Source organism: Poromitra crassiceps (assembly GCF_964638095.1).
Source record: "Poromitra crassiceps genome assembly, chromosome: 12".
Lineage (NCBI taxonomy): Eukaryota > Metazoa > Chordata > Actinopteri > Beryciformes > Melamphaidae > Poromitra > Poromitra crassiceps.
In genome coordinates this window covers 27,145,931-27,171,683 of record NC_139632.1, presented here as the reverse complement: position 1 = coordinate 27,171,683, position 25,753 = coordinate 27,145,931, and the positions used below count along the sequence as shown (strand labels likewise).

General features: G+C 45.6%; 1 protein-coding gene across 1 annotated transcript in view; it reads right to left on the bottom strand.

Annotated features, from left to right (window-relative positions):
• Positions 1 to 25,753, bottom strand: part of ttll7 (tubulin tyrosine ligase-like family, member 7) — a gene marked incomplete at both ends in the record, with an annotated part of 108,096 nt that overhangs the window by 3,393 nt on the left and 78,950 nt on the right. The window contains 5 exons of the mRNA XM_083647301.1: positions 8,053 to 8,226; positions 10,554 to 10,714; positions 14,919 to 14,999; positions 18,002 to 18,136; positions 23,446 to 23,744. Of these exons, the coding sequence (XP_083503427.1) occupies positions 8,053 to 8,226; positions 10,554 to 10,714; positions 14,919 to 14,999; positions 18,002 to 18,136; positions 23,446 to 23,744 (850 nt within the window). The remainder of the gene's footprint in view (positions 1 to 8,052; positions 8,227 to 10,553; positions 10,715 to 14,918; positions 15,000 to 18,001; positions 18,137 to 23,445; positions 23,745 to 25,753) is intronic.

The window sequence follows — 25,753 nt, the reverse complement described above, 5'->3', positions numbered from 1 at the left end:
ACAGCGCTCCTATTGCAAACAGTGCCAAAAAATATGCTGGCCTCAGGAAAAAGCACTTTAGTGGCTACATGGCCTTACACAGCTGAAAGTGCAGTCTCAGAAGAGACATTTAGGGGCCGTTTACACGAGGACAGTTTCTTGAAGAAACGACACAATAGCGTTTCCTTCACACCTTTTCCCTGTTTACATGAGCGCTGTTGAATTTTTAAAACGGCGTAATGTACATGCCAGGTCGCTAGGTGGCAGTGTGATCACCTTATTCTTTGCCCATACAAGGACGCTTCTGCATGACGTCATTTCGTAATCGTCTTTCCGGTTTTAAACACGGAAGTAGAGTACAGTACGCCTACCGCAGTCATTTAGACTTGCCAAAAAGCTGTTTTCAAGCTTAAAAAAAAAACCAAACTGTTTCAAAGTTTTAATATTTGTCGGGTGAGAACGTAACACATATGTGACCAGTTTATCAGAATAACGCCTATTGGAAATCTTTAACGAGCAGCGAGGACCGGCAGTGCTGACTGTGCTATCTGTCAAACCCTACTGTGTAGTTAGGCTACTGGCAGTGAGAAAACACTGTTGACGTGCCTTTGCAACCCACGTTAAATGCCGACCGGGTACAGCCATCGGCTCCTCGCAGCAGTAACGTTATGAACATGTAACTGAAGTTGGCCGCAGTGTAGCTTAATTCTGAATGTTGCCAAACTTCATTCATACTGACGTGACATTTTATTTTGAAAATGGTTGCCAACTCGCACACGGCTATGGCGTAATCGCGTGTGTAGGCACGTCAGAGTTCCTGAAATGAGCCGTCTCAAAGCGATTACATGGAGCGCTCAGCGGGAAGCGTCACCAAGAATTTCACTCTGGAGGGTGGTTTCAAAATGTGTCATTTCCTAAGCCCAAATTCGCCGTCGCCGTCTAAAAGGGAGGCACTAACGATAAAATAATTCCCCGTCACCATAGGAAACCGTCCTCGTGTAAAGTGCCCCTTAGTGATTGAATGTCATAATTTTGTGTCACCATTGGATCCGTCCCATTTAGTATCCTCTCTCTAGTTTATTCCATTCCATCACCCTATTTGATGAGATTCTGTTCTTGGGTTTCGCACAGCGATTTCTCCTCTCTCCCCTCCATTCCCATAAGGTTTTCACTGAAAAGCCAGGCCCAACCATGGAAATGGCACGCAAGAAAAAGAGGGAAGAAAATCAAATATTGAATGCATGCATTGGAGGCTGCAGTGTTCTTCAGAGCTCCTCTGCTATTCACTTTGAGAATATTGTGCTCGTAGAAGGAATCATGTGGGGGAGGGCGGGGGCCGCTCCTCACGTCCGAACGGCCCTGCTGTCTCTGCAGGCTATATTTAATTAGACCCTGCTTCCACATCTTCCAGGTTCTTCCTCCTTTTGATCATGCAGAAGATCTTGGCAACAACGTGCATGCTTAAAGCCAGGGGGAAACCTCTGCCCGGGCTTCTGCTTCGCTTCAAACCATTAGTTGACAGAGAGAGAGAGAGAGAGAGAGAGAGAGAGAAAGAGAGACTCCCTTGCTTCATTCATTACGTGCAAAACTCAGCAGTAGTACATTCACAATGCGCCCCTGTTCCTACTGACAGGCCAAGTCGATGCCACTCCTGCATCCTCTATCGAGACACAACCGCTACAGTGAATTAACAGGACAGACAAAACCAAAATAGTCAAAAGTACCATGACTAAGGATGGAGGGGGAGATGGCATACAGATTCTTCAAGGTTATCTGCAGCCCGCATTCAGCCAAACACCCCAATTAACCCGAATTATCGCCACACTTTTCAGACAGATGTAAGTTAACAGGATCTGAAACTTTTGTCATTATGAGAAAATTGTCTTTGGTTAGTGACAAGTTTCTCCAGGCTTAGCGAAAAAGTCATTATAGTGTCCGTTTGGCTAGTTCATCTGTCTCATCTGCCCACACAGACTGAAGGACTTTGCAAAGACCCATGAGGCTATTAACACACCTGATCAAGGCACTACCCACTCCAACATGTGCCACAGGCTGCCAGAGCTGTGCAGGTGTGTGTATGTGTGTGTGTGTACTGGATGTATGTATGCAAATTATTATCTCGGCCAGGAGATCATGTGTTCAGTCGTGTGTGGTGTGTGTGTGTGTGTGTGTGTGTGCGTGAGTGAGTGTGCATGAGTGAGTGAGTGAGTGTGTGTGTTATCCATCTGACTCCTCCGCAGCAGTTCTTCTTCTTCACAGTTAGATTGAGGTTTGGCCATGGTGAGGCGTAGCAGTGCCTGGTTAATTAACTGGAATGTGTCTGAATATATGATCTCTGGTTTCCCTGTGTGTATTGGAAGGACAAGCTGTGTGCAGTAAAAGGTAGATGAAGTAGGTAGTAGGGCCCGGGTATCGTATCGACTGAAATAAGTAGTAATACTAGTAATACTATTTGTGTGGTTTTGCTCAAATGAAAAATTTCAGGTAAATGTGTTTTTTCTGACATTCAGGAAGCCTATTTATTTGCTTCAACCCAGAATATAAAAGCTGACTTAATGACTTGACATTTTATTTTATGCAACATTTCAGAAGTTTGCATAACACTGGCTGAACAGTTGGATGGAAACGTAGCTTGTGAGAAACAGCTGTATGTGAGTGTCAGTCACTGAGGAGGGACATGACAGAAACAGCTGTATGTGAGTGTCAGTCACTGAGGAGGGACATGACAGAAACAGCTGTATGTGAGTGTCAGTCACTGAGGAGGGGCATGTCAGAAACAGCTGTATGTGAGTGTCAGTCACTGAGGAGGGACATGTCAGAAACAGCTGTATGTGAGTGTCAGTCACTGAGGAGGGGCATGTCAGAAACAGCTGTATGTGAGTGTCAGTCACTGAGGAGGGACATGACAGAAACAGCTGTATGTGAGTGTCAGTCACTGAGGAGGGACATGACAGAAACAGCTGTATGTGAGTGTCAGTCACTGAGGAGGGACATGTCAGGCGGATGATGCTTGTGAGAAACAGCTGTATGTGAGTGTCAGTCACTGAGGAGGGACATGTCAGGCGGATGATGCTTGTGAGAAACAGCTGTACGTGAGTGTCAGTCACTGAGGAGGGGCATGTGCATAACAGGCACCTGACACGTGTGTGCACATTGCACACACACCTACACACTCACACATACATACTGTGCACACAAGTTAGCCTCCATACAAAGCCTGAGAAAATACTCCTAATATAATGGACTATCTGAGGACAAAGGAGTGGTGGCGGGGTTGCTACTGTACTCATGGCGTTCCCTGCATGCCTGATGGAGAGATGAAAGCACACGGGACATGTTGTGACAAGAAGAGAGCGGTGCTGTGGAGCTCAGTGAGGTGGTCATGTGATCATGGCTCTGACACTGTGCAGGTGAGGCTTCTCTTCCCTCTGCAGCCACTCATGCTCAACATGTTCTGTATGCAATCAGGCTACTGCATCAACTGAAAGGCATACAGTACAGTACAGTACGTCATGTGGCAGCAGACTGATGTACAGCAAGTTAACCCAATGGTTGTGGTGTGTTGACAAGCAGTGCCCCAAACAGTACTTAATACTACTGTATGCTGTCTTCTTTCCTTCAAATTCATTGTGCACATTATGGACTAATTCAATTGCAAATATCACTGACTACGCTTATGGACTGCAATAATAATAATTGAACTTATTCTAAATAAGACAATACTTTGATGGTGTTTACATGAGTTGCTGATAGAATATTCCATTCACTAACAGGAAGTGTAAACTTCCTGTTAGGCTTCTCCAGTCTTGCCACTTCCTGTGACAGAGCTTATCCCTGCAGCCTGCTTCCAGTGAGTCCCACTAGCTTTGACCAGAGACATTCTCTAGTTTGAGCAGGTAAAACAGCCGGCGTTTTGAACAGGAAGTCATAACACAAACGGATCAAGTGGGCGGGCCTACAGAAGGTGAATAATGCCGCCGTCAAGCAGTTGGAAAATGCTGTGAAAACTCTGATAGGACATTTCTATGTCTAATGCACTTCAGTAATGTGTCTAAGAACGGAGTACTCCACATCTTAATTTAACTATTGTTTACTCTGACTATGACGTTAAGGTCATCAGAAAATGCTGTTTACATGACAGTCTTATTCAAAGCATTGACTTAATTGGGTTAATATTGGAATATTGCAGTCCATGTAAATGTAGTCAATGTTGTCGAAACCCATCTTATTCTTAGATCAATCAACCAAGCATCCCTTATTTGAATGCTAGTGAGGGAAAGGAGAGGAGGTCATGCTAGAATGTTGGTTGTGCAGCCAAAGTGACGATCGTTAAGCAGGTGGGACCAAACCATAGGCATGGCTGTGAAGCGGTGAATGGGGAGGGGGGGTGGGTGCTGTTAGGCGGGGGGCTTAGCAGAACTAAAGCGAGCAGAGACAGAGACCTGCTGAGTCGAGGGGCGAAGTGATGGAGGAAGAAGAGGAAGAAGAAGCAGCAGCAACAGCAGAGGTGGAGCCTTGGGCAGAGGCTGGTCCAGCAGCCAATGGTAGGCTTTTTTATACAGACATGTAGACACACAGAGGGAGAAACACACCAATGCACGCTTACATGGAGTCGCAAGGATACTGTACCTGCTACAAACATATGGATACAGTGTATAATGTTCATGCATGCTCCAGTCACTCATTCTATTCCACTAATATCTTTAAATCCGCACAGAAACCACTAATGAATTCTTACACTCCATGCACTTAAATCCATCCTCAAAACAACTCGGCTACAGATTAAACGATCAAAGGCAAAGACGTCAGATTAGTTCGAAACATTTGTAGCTCTGCAACTGTAAGCCTGTAGTATAAACAGAAAATCCCCTCCGATTTATTTTATTTATTTTTTCCAGCGGAGGTTTTTATAGGTGAAAGTGATAGCCTGTTAAAATATGCGTAAGAGTTATGAATCATGTAAAGCGAGGCCCCGGGAAAAAGGAGCTCTCTCCCTCTCTCGTAAGGTCATTTGCAGCACGGGCTCATCTGGGCTCTAATTGAATTAAGCAGGCCTCGGGGGGCCGCGGGCTAACCTGAGCGCTAATCTGTGGGCCATTACTTCCTGTTAACAGCACTCCCTGCACCCCCCCCCCCCCCCCCCCCACCTCCGTCTGCCAGCCCAAAGCATACGTGCCTTAAAAGTTCACTCGCTCCAAACCTTAGCGGCTGTCTCCTGCGGGGATCAACCTTAAAAATAGAATGACGCTTTTTTTTTAAAGGCTTTGGTATTTTGAAGATGGTGTTTCTAAGGCTCCACGAAGGAGGGAGGCAAATACGTTTCCTGAGAGGTCTCCAATGTTGATAGTTGCGGAAAGTTTCAAATGTTTGTGTGTGTGTGCATGTGTGTTTGTGTACATTTTCAAGTGCTGGGTAGAAAAAACAACCATCCATACATTCCCATGTTCCGGACTATACTCTGTTTTGTCCACTTCACATGGAAACAGTTTATTTCAATGTTTTTCTAAAGTGATAGCTAATCAGTGGTTCATATTGCCTTAACCAACTCAACCTTTCAACCACTTTCCTTTTGGATAGAAAGTCTATCAATCAGAAAAAAAGACAACCCACGAAAGGCAATTTGTATGTACATGTACCATAAAACTTCAATTAGAAGCCGAGTCCTAAATTGCCGCAGGTCCCATATAGACGCGGGGTCTCAATTTGATGGCAGATTTTTTTACTTGCATTTGCGACATCACATTTGCTGAGCATGCGGGCATGTCACCTCAGTCTCCCGCTAAATGATCAGGATGAAGGCTAAAGAAATGCCTTGGTGAGTGACAGCAGGGACGGGGAAGATGTTGCTGCTTGACAGATTCCTCCACCAACAACCTTTCTGTCAAAAGAAAACTGTTACCCAGAAAGACGGCAGGCACTTCACGAAGTAGCTGGTGAATTTTGTCACATTTTCAATGCGGATTTGAGACAAAGAAGATACAGGCGAGGGACATACAGTGAATGCGAGAGGTGCATAATTATGGGGGGGGCTGAGTGATGCGCTATTTAAAGGGATAGTTCACATTTTTTAAAGTCTAGCCCTATTTGCTACTTGCCAATGATGATGTTGATTGGTCGAGTTCTTTCTCAGCACAATCCATCCTGTTCCTCATAGTAGCTCTGGGAAGTTGTGCAAAAACGAAGCAAAGGTCACTGGGGTCACGGTCCTGTATGTAGAAGCTGACTGAAGCTCACTGAAATTTACTTTGTGTGCAGTGTGGATGAAATTTTAGCGATCCTCAGTCAGCTTCTACATACAGGAGCGTGACCCCAGTGACCTTTGCTTCGTTTCTGCCCAACTTCCCAGAGCTACTATGAGGAACAGGATGGATTGTGCTGAGAAAGAACTCTACCAATCAACATGATCTTTGGTAAGTAGCAAATAGAGCTAGATTTAAAAAAAAATGTGGACTATCCCTTTAAAGTGGAAATTCGTTCACCAGCAACACATTTTCGTTCTGAGCTTTTTCGATTAGTTTCTGATTATTTTTTACACTAAATCCGACAGGTTTGGTTCAATAATTCATTTGAGAATTGTGATTATCGATTTCTTTTTTCTGCCAGCGTTTCCCCTTCTCATGAATGTGCGCAGCTCCAGGCAGCATGCGACAATTAATCTGCCTCACATGATAAACGATCTTCTCTTCTCTCACTGTGAGGTAGAGAGGAGAAAGGTCAGTGGTAAATAGGTCACAGTTTAAACAATTTGAACTTTGAGCCCAGCGCACGGTGGCAAATTTGAGCGGTGTGCAACACCAAGTATAGCCCTGCCACATAGAGAAGGCACCGCTCTCCCCGTAGGAAAACAATGGCAACAGAGCTGTTTTACCGTGAATCATGTGTGGGGGGTTTTAGTGTACTGAAAAACACACCAAATAGCAGGTGGCATGGTCAATACATCTACTTATATTTTATCCCAAGTAATATTCATACTGGTTTAAATAAACAAGGTCCCAAATTGCCACAGGTCCCATATACTGTAGACGCGGGGTCTGGCTACCTATTTTGTAAATAAACGCCTGGGCTATTAATTGAAGTTTTATGCTAATTCCCTCCCTTTGCCTTCTGTCATTTCTACCATTCTCTAGTTTAGATTTGTTTAAGGCACTTGGATGATGCTCTTATCCAGAGTGACTTGCCGTAAGTGAGCAGGTGGCCGTTCAGCGCCTTGCTCAACGACATGACGGGATACGGCCAACCTGCGACATTACCAACACAACCTGCATCCTTACCAACATGACCTGCGACCTTAGCAACACGACCTGCGACCTTACTGTACCAACACGACCTGCGACCTTACAACACAGGATTGACTCTTGAACCACTAGGACACCCAGCCACCCTACTGTACAGCCTACTTATCTGGAGCGGCAGAGACGCTATAAAAATGTGACAGGGACTGGTGTTTGGGCTAACAAGTAGGCCACGGTCATTTTTCTTTTTATCTTTTTTCACAGATTATGAAAGTGCAGTTTGTAAGCTTTCAAATGATGTGTCATACATCGGAATCTGAAAATAGCTGAATAAGATCTGATTATTTCAATGTTTGTACTCCTAAAAGCAACATTCAGAGAAATTCCCCCTGCAAGTTGGTGAACTAGCATGGTTTGCCCTGAACAAGCTTAGTTAGTTAGTCTCCAGTTAATAGCCCTTAGCCCTGGTTTCGAGCCCCTTCATAGCCTGTGTGTGGGTATATTAGTATAAGTGTACTGTACATGTATGCATATGCAGTGGCTTATATAGAGCGGTTGTTGTTTTGTTGGTGTTCTGTCTTTTTTTCTTATAAATAAAATCATTGAATGAAAGAACAAACTTAGTTTGCTAAAAAGAAAATGTGTAAGAAATTATTTTGTGTTTGTTATCTTGAGTGTGTTCTTCAACATCTAAACTTGCGTAATATGAAAAAGTGTCTTGATTTGTGCGATTTGCCTACTTGTTGCTCATTTTACCAGACCGTGTCATAAATAATCATCCAAAAATAAACAAATCGGCGGATATTGGACGTGGCAGGGGTTGGGTTTCTCTCCTCCTCACCTGGTGTCGTCCCATTCGGGGCTGAGTCCGGTCAGCGAGCCACGGGACTCGGAGACAAACTTGTAGACGACCAGCAGGCAGTCTCGGCACAGCTGGACCAGCCTGCGGCAGCACTGCAGCTCCTGGGGAGAAACCACCTCGCTGCTCTTACTGAAGATGGTCTCCCACGAAGAACTGGAGAACAGAGGGGAACACACACAGAGTAATTTACAGTTACACATCGCATTGGATATTAACCCATGTACGCAAGTATACGTGTACATCAGACTAATGCGATGCACAGACACAGACACACACACACGGCAGGCATACAGGAAGACAGACAAAACACAGAGGAAGAATGAAATAAATCCGAGTACAGTTAACCCTCTTTACAACCTCGGACATACCCCCGACTGTGAGAGAGCTTCAACAACTGAGACAGAGAACCCCGGGTGGTGCGTTTGATGTCTCCGCGCGCTCACTCCTTGGGAGGCGGGGGGTGCTTTCTCTGAAAGGGTTCAAAACTGTGTGTGTTTCCATCGCTCCCTCTAAGTCTTTTTCAAAGCCTGTTGAATTCGGCGCCCACAATACCCGGCAGGGCGTTTGATTGTTGTTAAGTCCCTTAGATAAAATATCAAACAAGAGAGAGAGAGAGGAACAGGGGGGGTTGTTGCACTCGGATTTGGAGTGTGCTTTTTGAGGTGCACCGCTTCGCTGTCGCCGCGTGACACCGGGGCCCCCCACAGGCTTCATCTCTGTAGGGGCTGTGGCCCGCCGTGGGGAGGGGTCGGCTGACGGGCTAGCCAGCTAGCTGGTTCATCCAGGGCAGGCTGTGATCAGACAAAAGCAGCATGGGGTGCAGCGTGCTGGGGGTAGCGATGTGTCGGCTAGGCTAGGCTAGGCTAATCCCCCCTCGGGCCACAGCGGGCCCCAACTCCCCTCAAAGGGAAAATCTGGCTATTCGATCATCAAGCCGTAATTGTTCCTCTCCTCTCTTTTTTTACGATGTCTCATTGTCTACCTCACATCCTCTTCCTCTGTTACAAAGTCCCTGAATCTATCTCCATCACTCACTCTCCCTTTCTCACTTTCTCTCAATTACCAGCGCTACGGAAGCCAGGGAGCCGGGGAGGAGCGGAGGAGGGGAATGGAGAGTTGTGGGCAGCGACTACAGTTAAACCCCTCTGAGCCCTCTGTGGCGGGGGAGACACGGCCGGCGAGCAACTGAACTGTAAAGAACACGGGGAGAGAGGGAGGCGCAACAAGGTCGCACCTTCATCAGAGATAAGATGAAAAGCCGCCAGCACAGCAGCTGTCTGTGTGTGTGTGTGTGTGTGTGTGTGTGTCGGGGTGTGTGCGTCTTTGTGAGGGCACAAATGTGTGTGTTTGAAGTAATAAATGTGTGGGAACCACTCGGTGCATTTGAAAATGTGTCGCCCTCTCCTCAACAGAGAAATGTGTAGCTTTCATCCCGAGAGCTTTTTAGAAAAGATGAGCGCAGCAGGGTCTAGCTCTGCCTGCTGCCATCGCTTCCCCAGCCGTCTATAATAAAGGCAAGATGTCTGCAACCGTCTGTCACTCAAACACCTATAGACACCAATGCGTGCTGGGCGCGGGGATATGGGAAGATTGTGTGGTGGTGGTGCATGAACTTCTTGTTATGAAGATGAAAGAGAGATTGGTGTTATGGAAGGCTCCAAACTGTGTTGATTCTGAAGAAGGGCTTCTTTCAGCTGCCATGAAACATGTCAATTCAATCAGACTTCATATCCATTCTGCTAATCAAATTCCACTTCTCAATGACTCCATGATATATGGTCCAATTGTCAATGTTTCAATGTCATATTTTGTTGAAAAGCTGTCTAGCTCTAGTTCTTGCTTTGACTAGATAATGTTATTATTACTTACGGTTTCATCAGGTTGTCATCAGGAAACCTGTACAGCATAATTGGTATTTAGGTTATTTACCCTTGTTTATCTGTCACCAATTCTGCCATTTCACTACTTTACTGATGATTTAGATGGTGTTGAATAGGTACAAGTTTCATGACCCTGAATTTTGAAGAATGACAATTGAAATATGGAAGTGGTAGCAGCAGCAATTCCTCCCATGTCCGCTAGGGGCTGGCTCTTCTAATTTGTGTCCTTAGGGTCATTTCAAAATAATAGTGTCATTAATGGGATATAATGGATATAAAACGGGGTTGTTTTCCTAGTGATTGACAGGTTACGTGTCCAGTGATTGATGGGTCACTAATTACAGGCCAAACCCAAATTCCACCCTCGGCCTCGCTCTGGCTCCGAGAGATTTCATGGTGGCGACCGTAAACACAATCTCCACGCTGCAAAACAGCCCTCACTCACACTCACTATGTCCATCTTTTTCTATTACAGTCAATGCATGAAACTCGTTTAAAAATGCATACAAAATTGCAAATTGAAAAGACAGCGGTTACAGGGGGGAAAAATCCATCCACAGCCCATCCCATGCACCACCCTGCCCCAGCTGGCTGGCCTACCCTGTGTTGGAGAAGCAGTTCCACAGGCCCTGTCCATGGCTCCACAGCAGGCGGTTGAAGACGCGGTTGAAGAGGCGGTAGAGGTGAAGCGTCTCCACGTCCGGCTCCCTCCAGATCCGCTGCAGCGCCGCACGCACATTGGTACGTACGATGTCCAACACCTGAACAACAGTGACAGAGAATGGGAGCGAGAGAGAGAAAGAGAGCACACACCAAAGGTTCAAATCATGCCTGACAGAATGAGTGCAATGCTGCAAGACCAAGGCCACTGCCCCCCCCTTCCGTACAATTGTGCTTAGCCAATTCTTATGCCTCCGCCGGCAACAGCCAGGCCGGACCCCTGTGCCAGCCTTCCATCCACCCCTGTTGGTTTCCCCACCCCTCCAAACCTCACTCCCCTCACCCCTCCCCACCTCCAAACCTCACTCCTCACCCCTCCCCACCTCCAAACCTCACTCCTCACCCCTCCCCACCTCCAAACCTCACTCCTCACCCCTCCCCACCTCCAAACCTCACTCCTCCCCACCTCCAAACCTCACTCCACACCCCTCCCCACCTCCAAACCTCACTCCACACCCCTCCCCACCTCCAAACCTCACTCCTCACCCCTCCCCACCTCCAAACCTCACCCCTCCCCACCTCCAAACCTCATCCCTCCTCACCTCACTCCTCACCCCTCCCCTCCTCACCCCTCCCCACCTCACCTCTCCAAACCTCATCCCTCCCCACCTCCAAACCTCACTCCTCACCCCCATCCCCACATCACTCCTCATCCCACATCACCTTTCACACCTCACTCAAACCACGTCACTCCTCACCCCACCTCGGTCCGACAGTGGAGCCAGAGCCTAGCACTAATTGCTGTACCGACATCAGTCTGTCAGAAGCTCCCGAGCGGTCTGACGACCCCCATGCCAGCCTTCAATCTTCCTTCCACCCCTGTTGGTTTCCACCCCCTTCACCCCTCCCCACCTCACTCCTCAATGCCCCTCACCCCTCCCCACCTCACTCCTCAATGCCCCTCACCCCTCCCCACCTCACTCTTCAGGTCTTTGTACACACAGTCCGATTGTTTTCGTATGCGTGTTTTTTAATCCGTCATCTGAAAACACAGACAGGTCCCAGCTCGCAAAAATCTATTGACTGATGCGAAAAACGCAGAAAATCGAACCTCGTCTGAAAACTTAAATGACGGACGTAATTGTCGGACTCGGTGTGTCAATCATGATTGACACAAATGAGGTCGTATTGTTTTTTTTTTGTGCGTCAATTTCGGACGAAAATACGGACTTGGTGTGCAAAAGCCTTCACCCCTCCCCTCCCCACCTCACTCTTCACCCTTCCTCCCCACCTCACTCCCTCCTCAGAGTGCCGTTGCTCCTCTGCCTTTGATTCCTCGCTGCTCATTACTGACGTGTCTGTCAGACTCTGGAGGTGTGTGTGTGTGTGTGTGTTTGTGATACGAAGAGGCAAGACTTCTCCACATTAATATGAGTTGTAACAGGCAAGTGTGACACACACACACACACACACACACTGGTAGATGAGTAAACACACACACACACACACACACACACACACACACACACACACTTTTTGGTATGGTAATGAGATGGCAGAGCATTGGGCGCTACATTCCTGACCTCTGCCTGCTGCTCATTAGGCCAAATAAAGCATCAGCTGGCAGCGCCACAGCCCACAACAACATATGAGCACCGGCTCAGAGATCACATCATTACTGACACGCCTGCCTATTGGATGCCATTTCACCTCTGCTCCACTTTCCTGTTTTGTTTACATCCTATTTGGTGTCTGTATCTCTCATTCCGTCTGACATAGTAATGATTTTTCATGCTTCTTTTTGCTGTAACGTCTGATTTTGAGATTATTTTCGCATTTTAAAACAAAAAAGTTCATAGGAACAGTGACATTTTGTCACGTGTTGAATCTGTCTGTGCCAGCAGGCTGAGCTGGCCAGGGAGAAGAAATCACACCTGTGCGTCATGACCCAAATTATGACCATATATGGGATCTAATTGATGCAAGCAGGGGGTGCACTCCAGGTATATACCTGGGCACCAGAAGCGCGCCAAGCGCACCATGTGAGATCCATCCATTGTTCCACCTCCCCTTTCCCCAAGTCTTAGGTTGTAACTTATAGGCAATAAAAGAAAATAATTGTGAAAATGCCAAGAACTGTCTGAGATCGTCTTTCCTGCACTTACAAGCTGGTGCCGAAACCTGGGAGAAACCAAGAGAATGAAACAGACGATTCATGAATGAAGCTGCGAGGAAAGACAAAGGAACCACCATGACGGACATTCCCAGAATGAAAAGAATACGACGGGGGGTAAGAGCAGCTACAACCAGACTTTTAAATAAGATTGATGGGGAACTAACGAAGAGGGAACCGGACCTTGATGTATTGGAAGAATATATGGAACTGTTGTTAAGGAACAAAGTCTCACTGAATATGACAGAGACATTGAAGCAGAGACTGATGTGGATGAATTGGAAGATGAAATAAACACTGCTCTGGAATATATGGATGGTACATGTGTATATGTACACGGAAAACAAGGATCAAACAAGCAACACGCACAGGCTCAGATGGAAATTCAAGCGCTGGTTCAGAGCGGCAGAACAGACAAAGAAATCACAGTCATACAGTCAAACTTCCCAAACTTGTCATACAGAAGCTTTCTGGAGAAATAAGTGAATGGCAAGGATTCTGGAGTCAATATGACACGGCCATACACAAGAACGACAGTTTAACAAAATCAGACAAGTTTAATTACTTGAAGTCATTCCTACATGGCACAGCTGCCAGTACGGTAGCAGGCTTTGCTTTGTGCGATGATAATTATGATTCTGCAATTCAAATGTTAACAAGTCGATTTGGCCGCAAAGATTTGGTGATAAATGCCCACATGAATAAATTATTAAATTTGACTCCAGTGAAGAGGGCAAATGATGTGGTGGCTTTGGAACTGATGGACTTTCTGAAATTGGATGTGGAAAGCAGAGAGAGGACAGCTAATCTGACTCAAAGAAAAGACAGTTTCCAACATGAAGAAAGGAACGTGCGCCATGATCGGGAGCGCGAGAAGGAGCGCAGAATGAGACGATCATATGGCACCACAGCTTCAGCTGCGACATTTCATACATGGAGTCCAAATGAAGAAAATGACTGTCTGTTCTGTGGAAGACATGATCATAAGTCCCGAGAATGCGCAGAGTTTACTGTGGATATCAGAAGAGAAAAACTGAAACGTTTTGGTAGATGTTTTTCATGTCTTGGGCCCAGACACATCGCGCGTAACTGCAGAGCGCACAGTATTGTGTGTGATCTATGCGGCAAAAGACATTATAAAACAGTCTGTGTGCACCAAACAAAACATGTTCCAAATGATAAAAATAATGAATCAGATCCCACAGATACTGTAGTCTCAGTTTCTCCATGCAATGCTGAAGGCAACACTGTATTGTTACAAACTGCTACTGTTTGGATAGATGCGCCTAGACAACGACAACTCAACAAGATGTTATCCAAAGGAAGATGCTAAATTGTTCATAATATTGAAATTAACCAAGTCACTTCTGCAAAATGTTTATGTGTATATTAGATTCTAACACTTTATTATAGTTTCATGTATTCACAAAATACCATAGCCTACTGTAACATTGTTTGGGGCAGTACATATCCCTCTTCCCATCAAAATTTTAATCTAAAATATTTTTTCTTTAGACTGGCAACTGCATCAAATCGCCATGAAACATGGCTTCCCTGTCCAATAAATCAAATATGTTATCCATTTCCAACATCAATATCTATCAAACATTTATCTTTATGTATAAATGTACATTTCAAAAGCACAGTTTTCCAAATCTATTTCACCAATTTGTTTTAATGAATTCTGAATTCAAGTAAAGGATATTCATCCTCCGAATTAACATACAACTCTTGGACAATATGCCATAAAATCCAGAGGATCACCACTTTGGAATACCAGACCCCTCTCTATCAAAACCTGTCCATCACTGCTAGTATTTAAGTCTACAAAAAAAACTCTGTCAGTTCATCGGTTTAGTATGTGTGTTTATGTGTTATGTGTTAACTTTATTATTATTATTATTACTACTGCTACTACTACTACAAATATTACAACAAATATTATTAGTATTGTAGGAAGTGTAATTCCTAGAGGGGAATTTGTGTGTGTGTGTGTGTGTGTGTGTGTGTGTGTGTGTGTGTGTGTGTGTGTTACCTCTTCTGCACAATCTCTGCTATGTTTGTTTTGATATACTTTTGCTTTGTCTCACTTTCTTTGTGCTAATAAATAAACGCAACTAAGTAAGAGTCACCTTCCGTTGCTTGGTAGAGTCCAACTTCACTAGCCAATAGGAGGCCACCTTTGGTTTATGGTATTTCCAGTTGTCGAGGATCTGAAGAAGAAAAGCCAGAGTGAAAAAAGTGGGGGGGGAAACGAGCATGAGCAAATTGAGCATGCACAAAATTTACAATTCACCAAATGTGACATGTGCTTGTATTCCTTAAAAAGAGTTACAAGCAAGCGAAAGATTGAAAAACAACCTCAGAGAATTTTAAATAAATAATTCCAAGCTAAAAAATAATAAAATAAATGAATAAATAAAATAAAAAGAACATTGCAATTCCCAATAATTTTGTCCCGCTTCGATTCGCGCATCTCTCTCTTTCTCTTTTGCCTCAATCATCTTTGTTTTCCAGCAATCGTCCAATGGAAACTGGGGTTGTACAGTTACTGCAGTATTCTAATGGGGCAGCCATCGTGATGTGTTATTCAATCGCTGCCAGTGAGCGGGGAAAAAATCAACAATAAAATCAAGGGGTGGTGCTGCAGAGACAGCGAAGTGGAAAAGCGAATAGAGCTTTTTATGGTGAGAGGTATTCTATAGGGGTTCATGTATATGTCACACTAGTCTATAGCCACCTGTCACTGCCTTGCCAGAGGTTACACTGCGCCATCATTTGACTTGAATTGGTTGCTTCTCTTCCAGTATTTTAAAACCGAATGGATGTTTCAGAAAAAGAGAAAGGGAGGAAGAAGTAAACAAAGAGCTACTGTAGCACTCATACCCAAACCCCTAAACTCACCCGGCACACCTTCTGTCACACTTTGTGCCGTAGCTTTGGAGAGGTGGTGAATTTAAATGCAGCAACATTGTTGCATTTTTTTTTTACATTTTTTTTTTTTTTACATTTTTTATTTTATTTTCGAATTTCGATTAAAAGTCGACTTTGGCCAGCGAATTTCGAATAGTGTTTTTGCTAGAAATGCCCATCCCTAGTGTGCGGGTGGGAAACCGGATTGGGGGATCCTCCTCCCATGTGCCCGGCTTGGTCGGGCGTCCATAACGGCACGATTGGCTGTGTCTGCGGGTGGGAAACCGGATTGGGAGTATGTGTCCTGGTCGCTGCACTAGCGCCTCCTCCGGTCGGTCGGGGCGCCTGTTCGGGGTGGAAGGGAACTGGTGGGAATAGCGTGATCCTCCCACGTGCTATGACCTGCCGGTGAAGCTCTCTGCTGTCAGGTGAAAAGAAACGGCTGGCAACTGCACATGTCAGAGGAAGCATGGTGCTAGTCTACGGCTATCCCCAGATCGGCAGAGGGTGGCGCAGCGGGGGGGAAATGGGGGGGAATCAGAAAAATAAATAAAATAATAATAATAATAAAAAATTGCCGGAGCATGTTTCGTTATGTTCAGAATTCCCATGTGCTCGCTCCTAATGCCAACATCACTGTGTACCTACACGGGGTTGTTATTGTTGTCGCGTTGACTTAGGCTACATCTCCCCACTGGTGCACATAAAGCTCTCTAGCTTTATGTAGCTGAAGCTGTAGAGTCAACTTTATGTACGTATGCGCACACGCACGCACACACACACACACACACACACACACACACACACACACACACACACACACACACACACAATCCACAAGGATTTCGCAGATAGAGGGCTAAGGTGCACAGTAAACAGTTCTATTTTCCTTCCCAGAAGTTTGGTTTTATCGTACCTAGACTGGTGCTCTGCATGCTCCTTTGTGACGTTTTTGTCATACATACACAAATTACTCTGAATTAAAGCACATTTCAACTTTCAGCTGTTCCAACTGTGCCAGAAAAAATATGCAGGTTTTGCATGAAAAATCAAGCTGGCAATTACACTGACACAAGCACACATTAGCCCAATTAGCTTTCAACTTTAAATCGTGGCAAACACGAGATAGCCAAAGATTGTTTTTGTGCCAGGTGAACACTCCCCATCTCCCAAGGCAAGAGCTGAGCGCTACAGGTGCAACCGCTCATCTGCCTTTTCCACAGCGCTCTCTCTCATTAGCGTTCGTTAACACTACAGGTGTGGTGGTAATTGTCTTGCACGACCCCGACACACACACACACACACACACACACACACACAGCCCGAACGTGAGCACAGAGAGAAGCCATACGCACAAAGACATACTGTAGCTCAGCAGACCTGGGGAAGGAAGGAGGCACTGATTAATCCAATGGAGGTGTGGGGAATAGCAGGAGGCTGCAGCTGACCGACGGCTTGTCACCGGGGTCAACTCAAAGACAATGGGAGCCAAGCCAAAGCGAGGGAGAGGTCACTTTTAGTTAGGCTGCAGAGTGACCGCATCTGGCCGCAGAGGGGGCTCAGGGAATACAGCAGGTACATTCACAGACGCGCGCGCACACACACACACACACACACACACGCGCGCGCGCGCGCGTCACATACACACACACACACACACACACGCGGCACATATACACACACACACACACACACACACACACACACACACACACACACACACACACACACACACACACACACACACACACACACTTTATCTTCCTTTGTTTCTCTGGGTCTGCCTTTTCCTACTTTACACCCACCGGCCACTAGGTCCATCTGCTTGTGAATGGAAATAGCCTGCTAGTGCATACAGTGAATCACATGGCAGAAACTCAGTACAGACTTGGTGAAGAAGATTCTTTTTTGTTGGACCAAACATTAGAATGGACAAACTGCGTATCTGCGTGATGTAAGCCACGTTGACTTGTGGTCTGATTGTTGGTGCCAAACATGCTGTTTCCAGCATGCGTGCAATAGTTCAAGTGGTGTTAATGAGAGAGGTCAGAAGATGGCAGAGAATGGGCAGACTTGTTCTGGCTAACAGAAAGGCCACAAATGTTCAAATAACAGCTCTAAGAATAATGGGAAAGGAAATCAGGTTGACGTGGCCCGGGCAGAAGCTCCTGTGGAAAAGTGCCAAAACATTGCTGTGCCCACCTCATCCAGCACGGACTCACCTCATCCAGCACGGACTCACCTCATCCAGCACGGACTCACCTCATCCAGCACGGACTCACCTCATCCAGCACGGACTCACCTCATCCAGCACGGACTCGGCCTCCTCCTCCGTTTTGCCCGGGAAGCGGATCCTCATTGCGGTGAGCGCAGCCAGGCTCTGTCGCACCAGCTCCACGTCCTGCTCCTTACTCCTCAGGTTCAGCAACGCATCGCCCTGACAACACACACACACGCGCGCGCGCGCCACACATACACACGCACATGCACACACACACACACACACACACACACACACACACACACACACACACACACACACAAATACACACACGTAAAAGAAAAGTTCCACTCAACATTACTGTCTCATTTCATTACATCTGAGCGGACGAGGTTGCTGCTCAGTGTACAGTATGTTAACAGACAGGCTGCTTGCTGCTCAGTGTACAATATGTTAACAGACAGGCTGCTGCTCAGTGTACAGTATGTTAACAGACAGGCTGCTGCTCAGTGTACAGTATGTTAACAGACAGGCTGCTGCTCAGTGTACAGTATGTTAACAGACAGGTTGCTGCTCAGTGTACAGTATGTTAACAGACAGGCTGCTGCTCAGTGTACAGTATGTTAACAGACAGGTTGCTGCTCAGTGTACAGTATGTTAACAGACAGGCTGCTGCTCAGTGTACAGTATGTTAACAGACAGGTTGCTGCTCAGTGTACAGTATGTTAACAGACAGGCTGCTGCTCAGTGTACAGTATGTTAACAGACAGGCTGCTGCTCAGTGTACAGTATGTTAACAGACAGGCTGCTGCTCAGTGTACAGTATGTTAACAGACAGGTTGCTGCTCAGTGTACAGTATGTTAACAGACAGGTTGTTGCTCAGTGTACAGTATGTTAGCAGACAGGTTGCTGCTCAGTGTACAGTATGTTAACATGCATGAAAGACGCCACTGTGTGTTTATGTTTTTGATATAGTCTAGTCTCTGGTTTATAATGATGCCGCTACTCTTGGCAGTGCACGTATGTAGCCTACAGACAAATACAAAATAAAAGATAAAAGATTAATGAGAATTGATCAAGGGTTATATAAAAACAGTGTCAATGCCCATTTACTCATTCTAACACAAGAGTGACATGTATTTGAATTGAAATATGTATCAGTATGTGGTGTTTGCCCAGCCCTTCATTGGGAAATGCAGCTTTATGGAGTGGGATCACGTGGAGATGGTCTTCAGAAACTTTGATGAGATTGACAGTAAGTAAACATTGTTTCAGATACATGGTGTAGTTGTGGAAAAGTGTTTTGTGGGTTTGGAAGAGGAGTGCACCACTAGGTGGAGACATGCATCCATAGCAGTGTTGATTTCGTAGACGAAAACTATGAGGAAAAATGTTAGTCGACTACCTATTTTCACTGGTGAAAACTAGACTAAATGTTAGGGAGGGACGAATTGGGAAGAGATCCAATCAGAAGAGAAGAAGAAGTTAAACATCTGTGTCTGTATTGCACATTCAAACCTTAAAACAATTCCAGAATAACAGATTAATATATCTTTACATAAGTTTGGAAATTCTAATGAATAGTTACGGTTTTCTTTGACTAAGATGAGATGAAAATACTTAGACAGTTGATGAAAACTTGACTAAATAAAATCAGGATGAGGTTGACTAAATATGATAAGAGCTTAAGAGAAAGTGGAGTATAGCTCACTCAGATAAACATGTGAATGTTGTGTGATATGCAAAGGTTGTTGGTTCAATCCCAGCCTCAGGCAATTTCTTAAAAAGTACTCACATTATAAGCTGCAGCAGTAGTGATCCTTCTTTATCATCACCAGTAGTTTGAACACTGATAGAAATAAGCTGATGAAGGAGACTAGTCAGTCCCTGACTCTAGCTCAACTCACTGGTACAAATCTCACCTGTCTCACTCTTTATGCTTTGTGTTATTATCAGTGTGAATACAGTGTGTAGAAATCAGAAGTTTAACTCCCAACAACTCATAGCTCAGTCGGCTGAGCGGCTGTGTCACCGTCTCTGTCTGACAGGTAAACTGTTGGTTTGATTCCCGATGGAGGTTTTCAAAAAGTAATTTTAACGCCTAGCGGCAGCTAGCCAGGCAAGACAAAAAATCTTCTTCCGATGTCAGTAAGATTTAAGCTCTCTGTGGTTTTCTGTCTCATAACCCTCAGCTCATGTCTCTGCAGAGGTCAGGGGGGGAGAACATCCCCCCCCTTAGATCCAGGTAGTGCCAGCTGAACGGGATTAGAACCCACAACCTCTGGCCCCGGTGTCTCTGTGTGTATTATTCCTTCACACCACCAGCTGCCCTTCACACTCACAGCTCTTCTCCGGGCGCTCTTGTCTCTTCCCTCTGCCTGTCACCATTCAAAACTGACTGAGGCTCGAACCCACGACCACAAAAGTGGCTGAGGTGTCAATATTGCCAGGCAGCAAGCCTACTCTCTGTGCCACCAAGTCAGACTGATTTAATGAGGTTTTCTCAGGGCTTTAAATGACTCTTTCCTCTGGCTGGCAACATTCAAAACAGACTGAGGATCGAACACACAACCTCAAGAGTCACTGAGGCTCAAACCCACAAGCTCCAAACTGCTAGACAGCAACGCAACTCTGAGCTAGTGGGTCATAGTGATTAAGACTAGAAGATTAAAGTATAGTCTTTATGCATCTTAAAATATGTTTTGAAGGGACCTTTTAAGTTGAATAGTATTTGAATTATATTAATATGACGTGAGTTTCTATTCGCCTTGCACAGAACACCTTTTACTTTTATACTTGTGTAGGCTACATTTCAGAGCCTGTACTTTTTTCCTTTTACTTGAGTAGGCTAATTAAGTTGAATCAGTACTTCTGCTTTACCAGTCTTTTTTTTACACAAATAACTGTACTTCTACTTAATCAGAGCAACAATGTGATTCAATTTGGAATGACAAGAAAAAATTACACGTCGGTGCAATAGGCTAAGTAGGTCTAAATAACTCAGATATAGGGTCTGCAATTGTAACGTTCCATATAATGAAGTATCTCATGCTTGTTGATTTAATGATTGTTTTGCACCTGCTGCTCACGTTTGAGATACTTCTGGCTCGCCTGGAAAGAAGGTGGGAGCAGCCGAGTACAGTCAGCCAATCAGAGGCAGAGAGGGGCGGGTCATGCCTTCGCCTAGCCTTCGCCATCATGGGAAAAAAAAATCGCGTACAGTATGTTAACAGACAGGCTGCTGCTCAGTGTACAGTATGTGAACAGAGAGGCTGCTGCTCAGTGTACAGTATGTTAACAGACAGGCTGCTGCTCAGTGTACAGTATGTGAACAGACAGGCTGCTGCTCAGTGTACAGTATGTTAACAGACAGGCTGCTGCTCAGTGCGTTGAGTATGTGACATGGGGGAAATTGAATTGTATTTCTTTTCTTTGTTTTATTTTAATTTTTTGCATTTATTTAAAACCTGCATGAAGGCCAGAGGGGTAGTGTTGAACATCAGGACAAAGCAGGAAATGTCTTTTTAAATACATAAAAGTACACTAAATTGACTTACCGTAATTGCTTACTTTCTTGTGACTGCATTAACTTTGTGGCCTACAGTATATGGCAAACCCGTCCCATGTGGCATCTTTCAGAATATGTGAATTCAATGGACTTTATTGTATGTCACTGCCCTGTAACTTTTATGTCTTGATGCAGCTTTCTTCACCAAAACACCAGTGAAAAGAGGCTACCTGGTTATAAAGGTTAAAAAAATAATACAATGAGAAATGACCTGCAGATAAATGACATTAGAACTAGAAATGCAATAAAGGCTGAGCTCTAAAGTAAAAGACCCTCCTGGCAAAACATTACATGAATAATGTAGGCTAAGAAATTAACTTTCTTTTCAGAGGGCATTTTTTGGCCGCCCAATCTGAGTTTTTCCCCCCCCTTTGGGCGGAGGCTCCCATGAATCAACTACAGAAGCCCACAGGGGACAGTATAGTCGTATTCATGGGACTATTTGTCAACAACAACAGAAACAAGGTGAAATGCACACAAAAAAGGGTACTTCTAATTATCGTGGGCGTGTGTGTGTGTGTGTGTGTGTGTGTGTGTGTGTGTGTGTGTGTGTGTTTGTGGCTTCAGAGAAATAGCTTGCTCAATTGTCAGAACACATGCTGTTTTTTATGTTCAGGCCTAATTTACAAGCAAAAGACTTGAAAACGGCAATGTGCTCTTATTGGGCAGATGTGATTGAGCAGTGATGCACTCACTGGTGAAAACATATCCGTATTTGTTGAGGGTTGTGGGCTGTACTGATCGCCACATGTCTGTTAAAAAACAAAAAGTGTGCCAAGCCCACTGGCAGCACAAGTGTGCAAGTAGGTCTAAACTTTTGGCATTTTGTGTGTGTGTGTGTGTGTGTGTGTGTGTGTGTGTGTGTGTGTGTGTGTGTGTGTGTGTGTGTGTGTGTGTACTACTGTATATGTGTATGAGGGTACAAGCATACAATAGAGTGCACTCTATGCCCTTTGTCAGTTAAAATGTATTCCACTGAATTCAATTCTCAATGTTAGTCTGTTCCATTTCATTTCATTCCACTTTCTCCAAAGGTTAGCAGCGGAACGGAGGGAAGGAAAGCGAATGGAGGAGGCAGGCAGAAAGCAACAGATGGCCACATAATAGGAGAGCATTGTGATGGGCTACAGTAGGCCTATACAGTGCTGCTTAAAAGCTTCCAGTGGCCGTGGTACTGTATGTCCCACACAGAGGAGGAAAGCACGTGGAAACACAGAAAGACAAGTCAAGTTTGGAAGTCCGTTGGCAGAGCAAGTCAATGTGTGTCAGTCAGAGTTGGGGCAAGAACTATTTGGAACTCATTTCTTAACGTTTATTTGAGCCTGCTTGGAGATGAGCGGGGACTGACACCCTGCACAATACACAGCCAGGAACCTGGAGAGGGACCTTGGTGGAGACAAAATGGCAGGACCTCAACACGGCAGTGCCTCAGCAGAGGAAGTTGGTCTTCTTCGTGAAAACGCTCGCTTCATTATTTCATGCTGGGGGTGGGAGTTCGCCTTCCACCGTGTCCAAAGTCACGCAACGCTTTTGCATAACCCTAACCAAGTTGTTTGTGTTTGTTGGAGCGGCTGTAGCACAGGAGGTAGAGTGGGTTGTCCATTAATCGGTTTGGATAAAAGATGTCTGTGGTTCGATCCTCGCCTCCTCCAGTCTGCATGTCGAAGTGTCCTTGGGCAAGATACTGAACCCCTAATTGCTCCCGATAGCTGTGCCAGCACCCTATATGAATGGGTGAATGTACCTACTCATTGTAAAGCGCTTTGGATAAAAGCTCTGTTTTTACCGTGTGCTAAATTGAACATTTTAAGAACCAAATAGCAATTATGCACAAGGGACCTCTACTCTTGGGAACTTGAGACTATTTGATAATCAAATTAGTATACTTTTGATTAGTCAACTTTTCTGACTCTACAGTGGTAAACCTGAGTGTGTGTGTGTGTGTGTATATCTTACCATGTTGCTGTTGATGGTCCCCAGGCTGTTGCTGTGAGGCACACGGTGGGCGGAGCCGCTGCGGCTCAGCGAATGGGAGCGCAGCGAGGCGGAGCTGGGCCTGAGCAGGGGTGTGGCCAGGGGCACGGTAGGCGAGGTCTTGGCCACCAGCGCCCGTGCCTCACTGGGCGACCACAGGGAGGCGATGGAGCGCGGGCAGGAGATGGAGCGTCTGATCGGGCCAGAGATGCTCTCTGGGGAGGCGGAGGGGGCAGGGCTGGGTTTGAGCGGCTTGACCAGAGGCTTCCAGTGCACGCGACCTGCAGGGAGGGGGGGGGGGGAAGAACCATTCAAGATTTTTCAATTTTTCCAATATGGCCACCATTTCCACCCCGAAAATACTATTTCTGGGGTAATTTTGTGTAGAATTGTCCAACATGAATGATCTTGCTATAGCTATCTTGCCAGATTTATTCCACGTAAATTTCAAAATGGCTGCCATTTTAAAAGATGCTCTATTCCCCCGTTCTCCTGGGCATTGCTCCACCCCCTCTGCCGATCTGGGAAGAGTTGTAGACTAGCACATGCTTCCTCCGATAAATGTGCCGTCGTCAGCCGCTTCTTTTCACTTGACAGTGAGGAGTTTCTCCGGCAGGACGTTATTCGCCCAAGTTCCCCCCGCCCCCGAACAGGCGGTCCAACCGACCAGAGGAGGCGCTAGTGCAGTGGCCAGGACTCATACCCCACCAGCTTCCCACCCGTGTCTGTAGGAACGTCTGACCAAGTACCGCTGCCGCGAATTGAACCCGCGACTGGGTGGTAGGCGAGAGCTTTTATCTCGAACACTACCCAGACGCCTGGAACAATTAAAGATTTGAAGTGGTGACCTACATAAAGCCCAGCCAATGAGAAGTCTTCACGTTTTTTTTGTTCTTTGATTTCTTCTCTCCCCAAGCCTAGTGTCCTCTAGACTGTCTAGAGAGAGAGTGGCGTCAGCGAAGGACCAAAATTCATGACTCATTAGCCAATGAACAGCCAGGAAGGGGTCTCGCGCTACTTTTTAATGCTAAAATAAAGCTGATAATGTACAATTTGATTCAAAAAAAAAAAAACTTTCAAAGTACAACACAAACTGTCCATTTTGCTGCAACTCGACAGTGCTGCTTAATCCAGGACCTTACTTCCTGGAACTCTTGAGAGTAAAAAACGGGTCTATTGGAGTGAATGGAGATGTCGCGACTCTTCTATATACACGGCTCTGCCTGAGCCTGCCTCCTTCTCCCAATCACTAGCTGTGTTTACATGCACACTTTTTTCTCAATCTGATTGAAATCAAATCAATCAATCATCGGAAATGAGAGACACGCAATCCTGACAAGAAAACGTTTGGAGCTTTTATAGCCTAATGTTACTCTGTGCGGGTTTCTCGTCGCCGGAGTGTTGAAAATCTCCACTTTGTCTGCACACGTACGGTAGTTAGAAAATCTCCTCCTCTCCTGCCCTGCTGCAGCAGGCAGGAGTCAAGACAGAGGGCATCATGGGCATGCACAGAAAGAACGCAGCCAGGGAGTAAACCATTCCATCGTTTACATGCTAACATTTTTTCAATCGGTTTGGGCTTGTTTAAATCGATTGAGGTGTTTACATGGAGGATTTTTAATCGGTTTGTGCTTTTACACCTATTTCAAGCCGATTACTATGGTCCATGTAAACGTGCCTACTGTCAAGCTCTCCTCTCTGAGCCTGTCTCCTTCTCCCAATCACTGTCAAGCTCTCCTCTCTGCTTTCCATCCATTGGCGGGGGGCTTTGGAAATGAAGTGTGGCATTAAAACTCCCATAGCCGCACTCTGGCACAGTGGCCTAGTGTGTGTACGTGTGTGTGTGTGTGTGTGTGCGCACGCGTGTATTTGTGTGTGTGTGTGTGTGTGTGTGCGTGTATCTGCGTGTGTGTGTGTGTTATTAACGACTAAAACATGTGTTTCAGTAGTCCGGCCTGGCTGCTTTCTTTGTGGGATGGATTAAAGCGCACAGACCCTCCAGCTGGTTGCTCTCTATCTCTCTCTCACACACACACACACACACACACACACACACACACACACACACACCTGCACTCACGCACACACACTCAGACAGACAGACAGACAGACAGACAGACAGACACACACTCACACAGACACACACATGCGCGCACAAAAACACGTTGAAAGTGTGTTTGAAAACCCACAATGAAACTCTCCATCACCCTTGAACCTCCTCCAGTTTGTCCACCAGCCAGTGCATTTGAGTGTGTGTGTGTGTGTGTGTGTGTGTGTGTGTGTGTGTGTG